General features: G+C 37.5%; 2 protein-coding genes across 3 annotated transcripts in view; both read right to left on the reverse strand.

Moving 5' to 3' along the window:
• Window positions 1-49: 49 nt before the first annotated feature.
• Window positions 50-10,786, reverse strand: BBS5 (Bardet-Biedl syndrome 5). 2 transcript variants are annotated; one of them, XM_058027464.1, is made up of 12 exons: window positions 10,684-10,786; window positions 9,466-9,548; window positions 8,587-8,652; window positions 7,708-7,757; window positions 7,044-7,171; window positions 6,012-6,147; window positions 4,920-5,015; window positions 4,355-4,417; window positions 3,538-3,672; window positions 3,343-3,426; window positions 1,589-1,612; window positions 50-1,474 (listed from the first exon to the last, which is right to left on the reverse strand). In XM_058027464.1, exons 1-12 carry the CDS (start codon window positions 10,743-10,745, stop codon window positions 1,373-1,375), a joined length of 1,029 nt encoding a protein of 342 aa, XP_057883447.1. In that variant the 5' UTR covers window positions 10,746-10,786; the 3' UTR covers window positions 50-1,372. The 2 variants fall into 2 exon arrangements, with proteins under 2 accessions (XP_057883447.1, XP_057883449.1); XM_058027466.1 differs by lacking the exon at window positions 10,684-10,786 and adding an exon at window positions 9,861-9,937.
• Window positions 10,787-11,519: 733 nt separating this feature from the next.
• Window positions 11,520-13,865, reverse strand: part of LOC131085924 (collagen alpha-1(XXVIII) chain-like) — a 33,876-nt gene continuing 31,530 nt past the window's right edge. Inside the window, exons 35-36 of the mRNA XM_058028502.1 lie at window positions 12,641-12,829; window positions 11,520-11,578 (exon numbers count right to left, since the gene is read on the reverse strand). Coding sequence (XP_057884485.1) covers window positions 11,520-11,578; window positions 12,641-12,829 — 248 coding nt within the window. The remainder of the gene's footprint in view (window positions 11,579-12,640; window positions 12,830-13,865) is intronic.

Here is a 13,865-nt window from a genome sequence, read left to right on the forward strand (position 1 = left end):
TTTGAACGTAATGGAAACGGGATCAAAATACAACTACTTGAATGCAAGATTTACAACAATATATAATAAAATCTAAGTTTATTGAAGTAATGACTGCTTTTCAATATAGGTTGTATTTCATTAAAGTATATACTTTGAAAGATTTTCTACAAACACCAGTATTACATTCGCACCACAGTTACTTTAACAGTCAGCTGCTGAAACAACAGCTGAGAGGACAGCTCATTTGACTTTTTCCATTTATAGAAAACAGCACAGAGGTTTTATCTCACTAGAAAACGTAACAGCTGTGTCTTCCTTTAAACAATAAATGACTCATTAACACATAACATCATAAAAGGTCTAATGACTCACAGAAGCTATTTGCATGTGCCCTGTTTTCTAGATCATTGCTTTAAAAAGTGCTCTGGCAAAAACAAACAAACATACAAACAACAACTGTATGAGGATCTCTGGATTACAATTAAAACTTGGAATAATACATGCTGAACATTTAGCAAAACTATGAGATATGAAAGCTATTATTTGGAACAGAATTGCTTTTGCATAAAGCTAACAATAACACAGCCAATATGCCTACGTACAAAATGTTCCCTGTACAATGGTATTTCTGTGTTGCAAATCATTTAACAAGTTATGGAAATGTAATTCAAACAATCATTATGGGAAAGTACATCACTCTGTATAAATACATGAATACTTGAAATTGAGCATCAAACTGCATACCTCACCCTGCCCTGTCTCAGGCAGTGGTCTCCACGTTCAGAAAAAGAGGAGGCTTCTTTTTCTGACATAGTGTTGTGTAAAAAGGCAAGCAGTGCCTGGTCCTGGCAGCCAAAGGGCAACACATAAACACAGAAGCCATGAAGTTATAAAAAAAATGGTGGCTACCTGCCATAAAATGGTATCTGAAACAGCATGGCCGAATTTGCACTGTCAGGGGAGGGAGACAGAGGGCAATGCTGAAAACAGCAGAGGTTCCAAGTGTGTCAATGGCACTGCCACGCCATTTGGAGGTGGTGTGGAGGGACCCCCAGGTGTTTCCCCCCTGACAGAGGGAATGTGCAGGTCCGTGCAGCGGGACCGAGGGGCCTGCAGGGGGCAGCGCTTCCCGCAGCAGCCTCAGAGGGGCTCTCCTCCCACTGCTTACACAGGCAACACAGGAAATGCACACCTCTTAAGCATACAAGGTTTTTGAGTAACCTTTCTTTTATGACATAGCCTGAGGGCCTATTATATAATATTTACCTGCTCTTTAACTTTGGCATGTTCTTTCTCTGCTACTCCGATATTTCTAAATTATCTTCTACAGATCTAAATCCAGCAAGAACAGAGTTTCTCCCTGCTTAAGAAACAAACGTGCCAATCTAAATCAGGTCATTACTTCCCAGAGTCCCTGGAGTGTGAATCCATCCTTCAGCTTCTCTATTGCAAGTCCCAGTTCTTCTGAAAACACAGGCTCCCGGTCATGTTGCTTTTTGAATACACGACATATGAGAGAAAATAAAATAAAGCAGAAAGCACTTTTTAATTTCATTATCCCATTTTATCAACAGCAATTTGATAGTATGAAGAAGTATCTCCTTACCTTGTTTTCATCAGCAAAGTAAGCCTGCAAAGGAAAACAAAAAAGAACTGTGAAAACAAGAGTCTAAAAACCACATCTGCTAATAATTCCTTGGGTTCAAAACTGTATTGAGTAGGTCTTCCACAAGAATCCAGTCTACATGGGTTTTACTTCTATGTTAAAATAATTTACAAAAGGCTTCTAACAAGATTTTCTGTTTTGGATTATAGACTAGATACCACTACATTATGGTATTTTTCATTACCTTTGAAATTTCCATCATAATAAAGAAAGACTTATGGCAACATTTTTGTATTACATTTGTTACACTGACAAACACTTGATAGGGAATATTAATATGAAGACAAACTGACAGCATCCTGGTATTTTTTTGCCTTATGTGCAGCAGCTTTTACTATTCAACATCAAAAACTAGCTTAAGATGTATAATATCAAAGTTCAGTTGACATTATACTCAATCTAAGAAAAGAACAGAGAGTAATAGAACAACTCCATAAACAGAGACATGGGAAAGAGATACCATCTTTCTTATTCTGTGTGGGTGGAAATTAAGGCTCAAACTTTTAGGGATGTCAGATCTCCAAAAATATCCACACTCTAGAAATCTCTGGACCTGCAGGTTCTAGATGTTATTTCCAAAAATGAGCCCAGTCTTGCTTCAGCTGCCCCTGTGGACAGGTGAGGGGCAGCAAAGAAAGCACATTCCTGTGCCATCAAGTATTGTAGAATATTGGTGTGTAGCTGCTCCTTGGGTCCTGGGCAACCTGAGTCTCTACAGCAACAAACTTCTAACCATTTTCAGCTTCCAGTTTTTGTTTGAGAATATACAAAGCACAGTTATTTAGTTCAGGTGATAAAGGCACCAACAAAGCAAACAGATCTCCATTTAAGGAGAAGGTATGTCTTCAACTATGCTGAAGATTGAATAAAAATATGCAAAAATGAAAAAAAGTAAGCCAAAAAGCTAGGAAAGAGGGAAAGGAAAAAACAAGAGCCTATCTGTGTTAGCAAAAGGCTGCAAAATTAAAAGGAGTGGAAATAACACTCATGCTAGGCCTGTTAATTTATCAAATTTCAGAGACTGGTCAATGCATCAAGGCTAACACTTGAAAACATGTGCCATCTACCCTTGCAGTCAATCATGAAACCAAGTGTTACTGGGCTGCACATCAGCTTTGGAAATTTGTTGAAAGAAGGTCAATCAAGCAACCTAATGCATTTTAAACTAAATTTTCCCAAAATACTGGGAGACATAATAATGTAAAATTATTGCTGCCTTTCTAAAAATATTCCAAGTTTGAATCTTAGATGAATGTTGAGCATACAGATATCACCATCTGCTTTAAGAGAAGGTGAGTTATTGTTTCAATATAATGTATCTGATTATATTGTACTGCTGATTTTCAAGCCATTCCCGATTTTAATGTGTTGAGGAACTACAAACAACAATTCTTTTGAATATCTACTAATATTTCTTTTGAATAATATTTGAATAATAGCTTGTTCTTAAAGAACAAACTATTCAAATATTATTCATATTAAGAATATATATCAAGAATTAATTAAGAATTCATATACAGAATAAATTCCTGTAATAATCAGGATGTTTAATAAAAGGCATGTAGATGTGTTTTAAATATAGAAAGTACAGTTGCACTTATCTTTAACAGAGGATTACAGCTGTACATTGCTTAAATCTGAATAACCAAACAAGAATGATTCTATTTTTCTGGGTTTTTTGTGGAGTCCCTTACCACAAAAGCATCTGTATGTTCATCAGCTTCTATTTCCACATCATCTGGAACCTGCTCCACTGTTAGGTCTTCAAGGGGTTGAGGCTGCAAATTGTAATATTGTAGTAAGTAAATTCACATATCTAATATATTTAATATATTTTTATAATTGTTAACACAGCATTGTATGCATTTTAAAATAAATAAATGGAGTACCTTTTCTTCCATTTCATAATCCACTCCAAATATAGGATTAGCTGAATAAACTTTGTGAAGCGAATTTATTTCTTTCACTGCCTCCTGTAGTTTCTCTACAGGGTCTATTTTAAAACCAAGTACATATCCTCCACTCTACATAACAGAGAAAAAAGACAACATCTGTTTATTAGTCTTACTTTTTAAACAATTTTTTCTCCTTGATAGTGATTTCCAGTTAAATGACAGAAATTTTCAGCTTGCTGAGAAAATTGAATCACGGGTGAAATAACACAATGACAATGCTTCTCTATGAGGTAAATAAACTTTTAACCATTAGCCCATTATATAAAAGGGGAACAAACTCCTTATACAGAAAACCACAAGCAAACAAGGGTGGGACAAATTCAGAAGTGATATTAATGATTTATTCCCAGCTATTCAGCAAATGCTGAGTCTCTTAGGTCCTGATGCTGTTATTAAAGAACCTTTCAGATACACAGAAATAATGAAAAAGATTTAAAAGAGTGGTCTTAATTAAGTAGAGAATTAATTAGATCCCAAAGATAATCTGTCAGAAGACAGTTTATTTGACAGTTATAAGCTAGTTATGCTGGCCTATTGTGGCTTTGTTTAGAGAAACTGTAACTCCCAATAACCATATTGACCATAACATACACTTAAAGCAGTGCACAGAACTTTCTTAGTTTTCAAAAGGCCACACAGAAGAAATGCTCTAACTTAAAAGTAGACCCATGACATCTCAAAATTAAAGAAATACTGTATATATGTATAATAAAAATGTAATCAATAGAAAAAGGATATTAAAGCTTCTTACCTGCTGAGAACTCTCTATCACAAGAGCCAAGCCAAACTTTGAGTCTCTCATTTTTATTGAACGCTAATGATAAAGAGGTATAACGCTGTTAAAAACTTTGTAATTACTGGGTAAAAATCTCATTTCAGTTTCTTTTTTACAGTGTAGTAATTACAATTACTGGCTCTGGAAGCTTGGCTACCAGCATTCCCTCCCATTTACCATTACAAATCTGAACCCCTGAAACCTCAGGGAAAAGTGTTTTATTAGAAATGGTAACAGTGGTAACAGTAAATTTCTGAACATCAAGTTCACAGATCATGAAGCCCAGTGTATGTGGCATGAAGCATCAGAGTAAATATTAAAAAGTTTGAAATACAAGCCATTTTCACCACCTGTACCTGCCCAGGAAATCCTCCAACTAATCTGGACAGAAAAGAAAATATACCCTGTGGCTGATGCTGGAAAAACTAAGTTCCTCTCTGAATGAGAGATATGAAATAAAATTTTGGTAACCTGGGAGTTTTAACCAAAGACTTGAATATATGCTGTTTCATTTTGAAAATGGTTGTTGTAAGATACTTACAATTTGTAGATATGGTATGCTGACATTAAAGCTGTCATTCATATTTGCATGCCAAACTATTCTCACATTAGTAATAAAAAATGTTCCCAAATTTCCCTATTAAAGAAAAGTTATGTTAGGATTGCTTTAAGGACAGAGCTTTCTCCCCCAAACATGATGATTACTGCTATCCATTTACATATAAGCAAGATACAGCTTCATATTTTATTCACTAAAAGCCTGATTCTTTCCTCCCAAACCCAGTTGAAATGTTTCTATTGATTGCAAGGGAAGAGGATCTTTAAAGGCTATGTGAATCTGAGTAATGAAAATAGCTGTGAGAACCTACTACTGCAGCAAAGCTGGATCAAGTCACAGCCCAGCCAAGCTCATGGGAATGAATACATGAAGCATCTGAGTGTTATTAACTGTACAGATCTGGAATTGGCAGAAAGCGTAAGTATAAAGGCATGTGGGTTAAACTTAGGTAATTGAGGAGACGTGTGCCAAGGGAATGTAGAGGAAAGAACTTTTTAGCTTGTCAGAGTGGATCATATTTCTATTCTGGACTAAAATTGCCCAGACAGAAATATCAGCTCCTGTTTTGTTTCACTGCTCTGGGAAATGCTTGGAACTATTGCCCTATAAAATAATAAATGCTTTCTATTTTTATCCTAAAGTTTTTCATTTTTTTAAGACATGGAATCCCTGCCAGTATTTTCAAATTTCAATAATCAAAAGACAACATAATCTTACTACTGCTTAGTCAAAGCTGCATATAAATATACAAATATTCAGCAGAACACTTCAGAAACATGATTTTCTTTCAGTATCATACAGAGCTTTAGACTCCTAAATATATCTTTTTAACAAAAATTGTAGATCTAGTCCCTTGCATATTAGCCAGGTCATGCAGACTTCAGGTTACCAAAAGGAGATTTTGTTGTAGTGAGTACCAAATATATGGGATCAGTTTCTCTGCATGCATCAGCTGATGAACAGCATTAAGGGTAATTCCTTGGAGGTTACAAAACTACAGGAGTACAATTGCTAGACAAAAGCTGAAACATTTTAACTTTTCTGTAGTCAACATATTCTGATTCTTTACTATACCTGGTCACTTGATAAATTCCAAACTCCATTGACTTTATCATAGATTTGTTCTTGTGGTAACAATCTCAGTTGCTTGTTTTGAATCAATGCACTTCTCAGCTTCAGATCACGATACATTTTGGAAGTTTCATAAGCTCTGCAAAAAATATAAAATATGTATTAGTTTATACATAGTTCTGTTTTTCTACTATACTATCTTTACCTTTTGTTTCAGTACAGATATGACATGTATATTTTCAGCTTTTCTTATCACCACATTGCACAAAACTGAGAATATTATTACAAATTTTTCAACACAATTAAGTATATTCCAGCTTTCCTTAATGAAATTATGTTTAAACTTAAGACAGGTTTTTGACAACCTTTAGTAGTGTTCATGTACAACACCTGTAGTGTTCATGTCTATACTATTTTTTCCTTTTCCTTAAGACAGTCATCACCCAGCCTCTACTACAAAGCATAAGTTCTCTGGGTCCCATGGTACACACAGCATGGACATCAACAATCCTTTATTTTTCAGTGCCAGTTAAATCACAAACATCCAATACATATGTCAGTATTCCAAAGCTCTTAAATAGACACCCATGGCAATGTATTCTGCACACATTCATTGAGATGACTTGTCTTTAAATGGGAAGCATACAGTGTTTTGTAATCAGTGAAGAGTTCGGACCAGGATTTAACTTTTCATTTCCTTTACATGGTCTGAAATTACAGGAAATTATTGCAGACACAAATTATAGCTAGAAAATGCACACTCAAATTAGCTCCATTATACTCTTATTTGTTCAGATAGTTTATACACACAAAGTGTATAAATTGTGATCAATAACTAGTGAAATACACATTAATTTTCATTATGTGCAGCTATCTACTAAAATTTGTGATCACAGTCCTCCTTCCTTCCAGAGATTGTTCTCTTTAGGGAAAGTTTTCTGCATGTTGAATATGGACAGTCATATATTGTGTCTATCAGCAGTTGTAATCCCCCATATTTGAGGCCTTGATCAAACACTATTTTAAGTACACTACCTGTGCACAGCAATAACTGAAGTGAAAAGTCTGGGACTTCCAGGAACAACATTGGTAAATATGAACTCAAAGCGAGTATTGTTACATTTAGTCAATATATACAGAGCTTCTGTCTGCCCTCGTAATTTCTGTAAGGAAAAAACAAAATTTACATTTTGGCAATACAGTAGCTTGATTGTACAAATAATAAATAATCTTCAGATGTTGTCTAAGTTATTGTTTTAGACAGTGTTTATGGACGTGTAACTCTGATTCTACCATTAATCTACCGCTGTCTTCAACTGAACTTATTTTTCTTTTTGACCAACTAGCAGTTCCTCAACAGTAAAACTAATGCAGCCTGCCTGCTCTACATTTGCAGTATCATGACTGAAACTGTATTTTTGGTTCTGTTATCATACGGTTGCCCAGGAAATCTACATCATCTTCCTGCTAGTTCTTTGTGGCAGATCAAACAAACAGCTTCACAGTTGCATGCAATTCCATTCAGGCTATGTATTTGAGAGCTCTCCACTTTTAAAACAAAACTTTCATTACTATTCTTTGCTGTTCTTGCAAGTATACTTTCAGATTACTGTTGATACAGTGCAGTAAACATAAACAACTATAATAAAAGAAGTTACAGCTTCTTTTATTATTTTTAAAAGTATTTTTTGGAACTTACTGAGTTGGCAGTTCTTGTAGTTATATTTATAACGCAGTTGTAACCGACAGCTTAAAAGTCAAGGGAGAAAAATACATTGTTTTGAGAACAAGAAAAATAACAGTCAAAATTACAAAGTATATTACTCAATTTTTTAGTGCAGCTTTGGATGCTATGTGTGAGAATTTTACACTTTGTGGTTAATACTCTGGGTCCTCATCACAACCCTGAAGACTAATTTAAGCTAGAAAGGATCTTGGAAGGTTCTTTGGTCAAGTGCTCTTTTCAAATCAGGACCAAATCTGGCTGCTCAGTGTACTATCCAATCCAAGAAATATTTCCACAGAAGGGGATTGCACACTGAACACTGGAAATAATTTGTGCACAAAGGAACTGCTAATCCCGCCCCTGTTTCAGCACTTTAAATTAAATATGAGCAAAACTCTCACTGCTCGTACAGTTTTAACTCATACAGTTAAAATGAGAAACTTATCCAGAGTTTACAATACTAAAACTGGAAAGGAAGGTAATTGAGGGGAATAAATAGAGAAATGCAGAATGTGAATAAGCAAGTGGCAACAAGAGCTACAAGTAAAGCAATGTATGATGAAGCTCAAAGTTTTTTTTCTAAAAAACCACATGAATCCCACATTGGCCAAATGAAAAACATGTCTGAAAAACTCTTCAACTTCTTTTCTGAGAAATTAACATAGAATATTGAATATTACTATTTTGCTATGAATTACCATCTCACTTCCAATATTATAAAGAGATTCATTAGTAACAGTTTATTTCAGACTTTCCAGAGCAACACAGCTATACTTCAGCATTCTGTACTGAAATCAATACTGGGTGAAGGAACAGCAAGGCACCACAGAGGAAACAGAAGGTAATACTTACAGAGGTTGACTCTGGGCAATGATAGTGAGCGCCAAATGATCCGCAAATTTGTCACAAGCAGCTTGCCTGGAGATAAAGAGTGTAGCTATTTTTAATCTAAATAAATTCCATTAAATAAAATGTTCTGAAACAACAGGATATTCCTTCTCCTTGATGGGAAAAAGAAGAAAGCACAGGACACTCCACCGGAAAAATCACTAAATCACTAAATACTTAAAAGCTTAAAATGCTAGCAGAGAAAATCCAACAAGGAACAAATTAAACAATTTCGAATATATACCAGCATGCCTCAAAATCAAACCAAGAGCAGTTATTGATTCCAATCCAGATGCTTATAGCAAAAATGTAGACACAATTAGTGCAGAACTGCTCTGGGGAGGAGAAGGGGAAGGCAGTGAGTTAACTGTCACAGCAGTGTTCATGAAAAACCTCACCCCTTTGCCATATGCAAATTTATTCCATTCTGGACCCTGGAGAGCAGCACATCCAGCCCCCTTGAAGGGGCATCTCAGCATGCTGGCAGCTTCAGCCCCTGCCCACTATGTATTCCTTACTTCAGTAAGTTAATTCCTTATTTCAGATTCAGTTAAAAACAGGGTGGGACAAGCTAAGCATTAAAGAGGATTACAGCAGAACAGCACCACACTGTTTATAAATGGATTGTTCCTACAAGGCTTTCAATTCTAAGCAAATTCTGAGACAAGAATCACCTTCCTATAACTTTAAAAAAACATTCCAAGGCAGATCTGAGAAATAGGCAGGATCTCTTCTGTGCAACAGAGCACTGATACAGAGTTCAATGGGAACCTGCCAGGGCTTTCATATACCTACACAGGTTAAAGAGTAGAAAGTTTACAATTTGCCTGACTATGCAGTTACCTCTGTCTCCGTTGTTTCCTTTGGTATCTTCAACAGACTCTAAGCAGTCTATAAGGACCTCTCCAGGTCTCATTTTCATTTGTCTAAACAAAAGGAAAAATAACTTATTTTCCAAAAATAAGGCCATTTTTATTTCTCTGTTTTGCTTTCCTCTATTTTCTGCTCAGTACGTAATGCAATGAAAAATCCACACATGCACACAAATCAACTTTACATATCTGAAATTATCACTACATTCACAGATGAAAAATATGAGTATCTTTATGATTACCTTGTAACAGTAAATAAATAAATAATTATGTAGCAAGTGTGACCATGAAAACTATACCCCAAAATAAGGACAAAGTGTGTGGAAATGGAGGAAAAAGCCAAAAAAAAACCCCACTTGCATTCACGTAATTTTTAGGGGACTGAGTTTATTGCCTCTTGATGTAGATTCGGGTCATAAGGAGTGGAGCTAGGCTCAGGAAAGAAGAGATTCCAGCAAAAGAAATATCAGATATATAAGGATATGTGAAATGCTCTGCTAAATTTTCCACGAAGGGTGTGGTTTGACTTTTTGTTTGGCTTTTGGCTTTTTTTTTGTGAGGTCTTCTATTTATTTGTTTGTATTATTATTTTGCTTTATTTAAGTGATCTAACTACTTAATTACGTAACAACCAATGCAGTGTGATTTTTTGCTGTACTTTGGTGGTATTGTCAAAAGCGGCCAAAACTCTCCACGTATGGCATGACAGAAACAAAATGTATTATTAAGACACGACTTTCGCGAAATACTGCCCAGCCGCCGCCCCGTTTGCCAAGCCCGGCTAACCATGAGTGCCACCGTCCCCGCAGACACACGCCTTCAGCTTGGTTGTACTTCTCAGTGCTAGAAAAGCTCAGCTGGGAAAAGTATACCCCCTTCCCTCAGTCCTCCAGTGTCCAATCTTTTGTTTTGTTTTATTTTCTTTTTATAGATTAGAAACGGTGCGTGGACCCCACCCAGCCAGCACTGACCGCCCCGGCCCGCCCGGCCAGGTGGAGCCGCCGTCGCTCCGCGGCCGCCACACCGGGGCGCTCCCGGCACACGCGGGGGCGCTCCCGCCGTGCACCGCGCCCACACCAGCGGTCGGCCTCAGCCGCGGAGGCAGCGCTCAGCCAGCCGCCTGTCGGCGCCGGGCGGGCCCGAGAGCGGCGCTGTGAGGGCAGGGCGGGGCCGGGACACGGACACTCACTGCGGGGAGATGTCGAAGCGGACATCCCTGTCCTCCCACAGCACGTCCAGCACCCCGCTCATGGCCGCCACCCGCCCCGACGAGTCCGCGCGCCGCCCTGGCAACGGCGTGGGGGGGGTGGGTGGAGTCTCGCGCCCCCGCGGCGCCCGGGATTGGCTGCGGCGCTGCACCCGGGGAGCGCGCGCGCACTCGCGCCCGCCCTGGTTCCTCCCCCGGCTCGGCTGAGGGGCGCCAAGGGAGCCTGAGGGACCCTGGCGTTCCCGGTAGTGCGGCCTTGAGCTCTGCGGATCTGTGGGGCCAAATGTTTGTTTGGTGATTTTGGGTTTATTTTGAAATAGATGAGATGTGTAATTTTTAATTTGGAATGTCTTGAAAGCTGTATCCAAATTTTAATTGCAGTGCTCTGCCACTTTAAAATTAAAAAAAACCCCCAGGAAGCTGCAAATAAGATTCATAAGAAAAAAACTTGTCCTTTGCTAGTTCTTCCCCTAAAGCTTGTCCCTGGGTTGGCGCGGAGCCCGTTGCAGCCATCTGGAGATGGACACCAGCTGGATGAAATACAGCAGCGGGCGGGAAATGCCCCGACCTCCCTGTGGGCCCGTGACGAGAGGGGCTGAGGGTTCCGAGAGCACAAACGGGGAGGGTGTTTTAGTTGAGGCCAAACTCCGCTATTTGTTGATATGCTTGATGTTACCATTTGCCCAGGGGAAAAAAAAACCAAAGAAACCACACAAATCCAACTAAAAATGATCAACGAGTGCATAATCTGAGATGTTTGGCCTTGTTAAGGGCTGTGGCAGAAATCTGGTTATGAGAAGCACACGACACAGTGAATGTCATTTGGCTGTGAGGTAAGTTTTTAGTCCTGTAAATGAACCATCATCCATTTTCTGTCCTGGCAGTAAAACCAACAATGTTTTATTAGAAATAAGCTTTAAAGTATATTAAATAACAGGAAATTCAACATATACAAGCAGATATAAATGTAAAAAGTAATATCACAGTGGCAGACAATAAACTGTGCTGTTTAATGTTTTAAACATAAGTTTAAATAGTTAGGAAGATGAAAATACTAAAATGCATTTAAAAATTAGACTTGGCTTTCAGACGAGAAACACATTGGAAGGACCGTTTTAGACATGAACTAACCCAACACAGTAATGCCAGTTATTGGTATATTCACTCATAGAAATCTGTCAATGTGTTTTAACTGTAATTGTCATGGATCTTGGCTAGCTCATAAAAACTGAGGAGAGTTTACTGAAAAAAAAAAAGTATGAAATGTACCTGTGATGTGCTTAGGGAAGGTGGGTAACTGAACCACCTCCCTGTCTTGGGACCCAGAGAGCACATAGACCACAAGTTGATGCATTTGTTGTATTTATCTGTATTAAGTAGTACTCTGCATGTAATTTGGAAGTTGATGTTTTGTGCTTTAGATAGTAAAATACTATTTGTGAGAATAGTTTCATTTAAAAGAAGTGAAGCTTTCATTGCAGAATCCATGCCAAATATTAGATTTCCATAACAAAGGGAAAAGAACTTACATAATGACCAAGGATTGGTTTTCAAAGTGATATATGTAGTTTAAAATAAGATCTAGTTAGTGATTGTACAATGCTAGTATTTAAAGATCTAGGTGAAGGAAGGGCAACTGCTATGACAAATGCTACACTGGTCTAACTATAACTGAGTAAAAAAGGAAATTTTGTACTCTTGATACTGTTGAAAATTTGCTGTTTTGTTATAACCCCTAGGCCATAGAAGAAATAATGAAAGTGTTTAAGTATGCTTGCATAGGTAGACTTTTTTAGTTAGACGGCATGTGACTTCCTAATGTTAGCATTCTATAAATTATTTGGTTTGATTTTAGATACCACGCTGGATACTTGATAAAAAAGCCAAACAATCAATAGCTTCAACCTCATCATTTTTTATTGTAGACACTAATTGCTACCTGCAGAAAAAACTACACAAGCCTGTGTGCACTCCTGCTCAGACTGAAAGCGGTTGGCATTTCCATGGCAGCCGCCATACCAAAACTGAGCGCAGGCATTGGCGTGTGTGTCATAGTACCATCGGATTGTGTAAGCACGGCACGGCCCTTGCTCCAGCCTCAGCTTGCAGCGCAGGCCCACAGCACTTTCTGAAATGACAAAAAAAGAGGAATAGAAACCATTCAGTTTGTAAAAATCAATTATATTCCATAGATTTTACCTTTAAAACTCTTACTTTGGTTTTTGTTTTTTTCCTGCTAGTCTTGCACAATAGTTTAAGATTCACTTTTACTTCTAAAGATGTTAGTATTGAAGACAAGTTATAAGTGCATCTTGGTAGTCAAATAAACTGTTCTTTTACTGGCATGATTCCAGTAATTCCAGAAATAAAAGTATTATGGCTCCACATACAAAAAGAGCGAACTATATGAATATGATAATTTTAAAAGATATTTTTTGAAATCTGATTACATTCAACCAGTCTTGTGAGCAAACTGAAATTTTAAGCCCAAGAGCTGTAAGCTAGTTGCATCTGCTGCATCCTTCTGTATTACATTAATTTTCCTTCTGGTGTGGGAGAAGGGACATTAAATACTCAGAAGAATATAAAACTCTTGTCTTGCTTTTGTGTGATATTTGTGCTACTTATCCAGTAAAATGGTAGGAATCATGTACATAAGTTTTGAATTTAAAACTCCTACAAATATGTATTAGAGGACTGTGACATACTAATTTAGTCTCACTCACCTTAATAACATAATGAGATAGAAAACAGTTTTCTGTGAAGTTTAATGTTGTGACTAATATTTTGTCGTTTGCAACTGGTATCTTGTCACTTTTTTTTAAAAAAACATTAGGGCCAGAGACTGAATAAGTCATGCCACTGTTCCCAGGAAACATTGGGAACATTTCTATCGCTCTCTTCTGTTGCTCCATCAAAATACACTATTACTGAAACTGAAAATGCAGCAAATGATGAACAAAATACCTTTGGACATTTCATATAAAAAGAATCAACCCTTTAAGTACTCAGCTAATTATTAGACTTAAAATGACTAAACACTGTTTTTTTCCTATTGCTCCTCTGAAAGAGAAAACCATTCTTTCTGTCCAATTCTGAAATCATTGTCTTTGCCTTTAGTGAAGTCTCCCCCTCTGTAGACTGCCCCTCCTTGGCTGATGAAT

The sequence above is a fragment of the Melospiza georgiana genome, chromosome 7 (genome assembly GCF_028018845.1).
Source record: "Melospiza georgiana isolate bMelGeo1 chromosome 7, bMelGeo1.pri, whole genome shotgun sequence".
Lineage (NCBI taxonomy): Eukaryota > Metazoa > Chordata > Aves > Passeriformes > Passerellidae > Melospiza > Melospiza georgiana.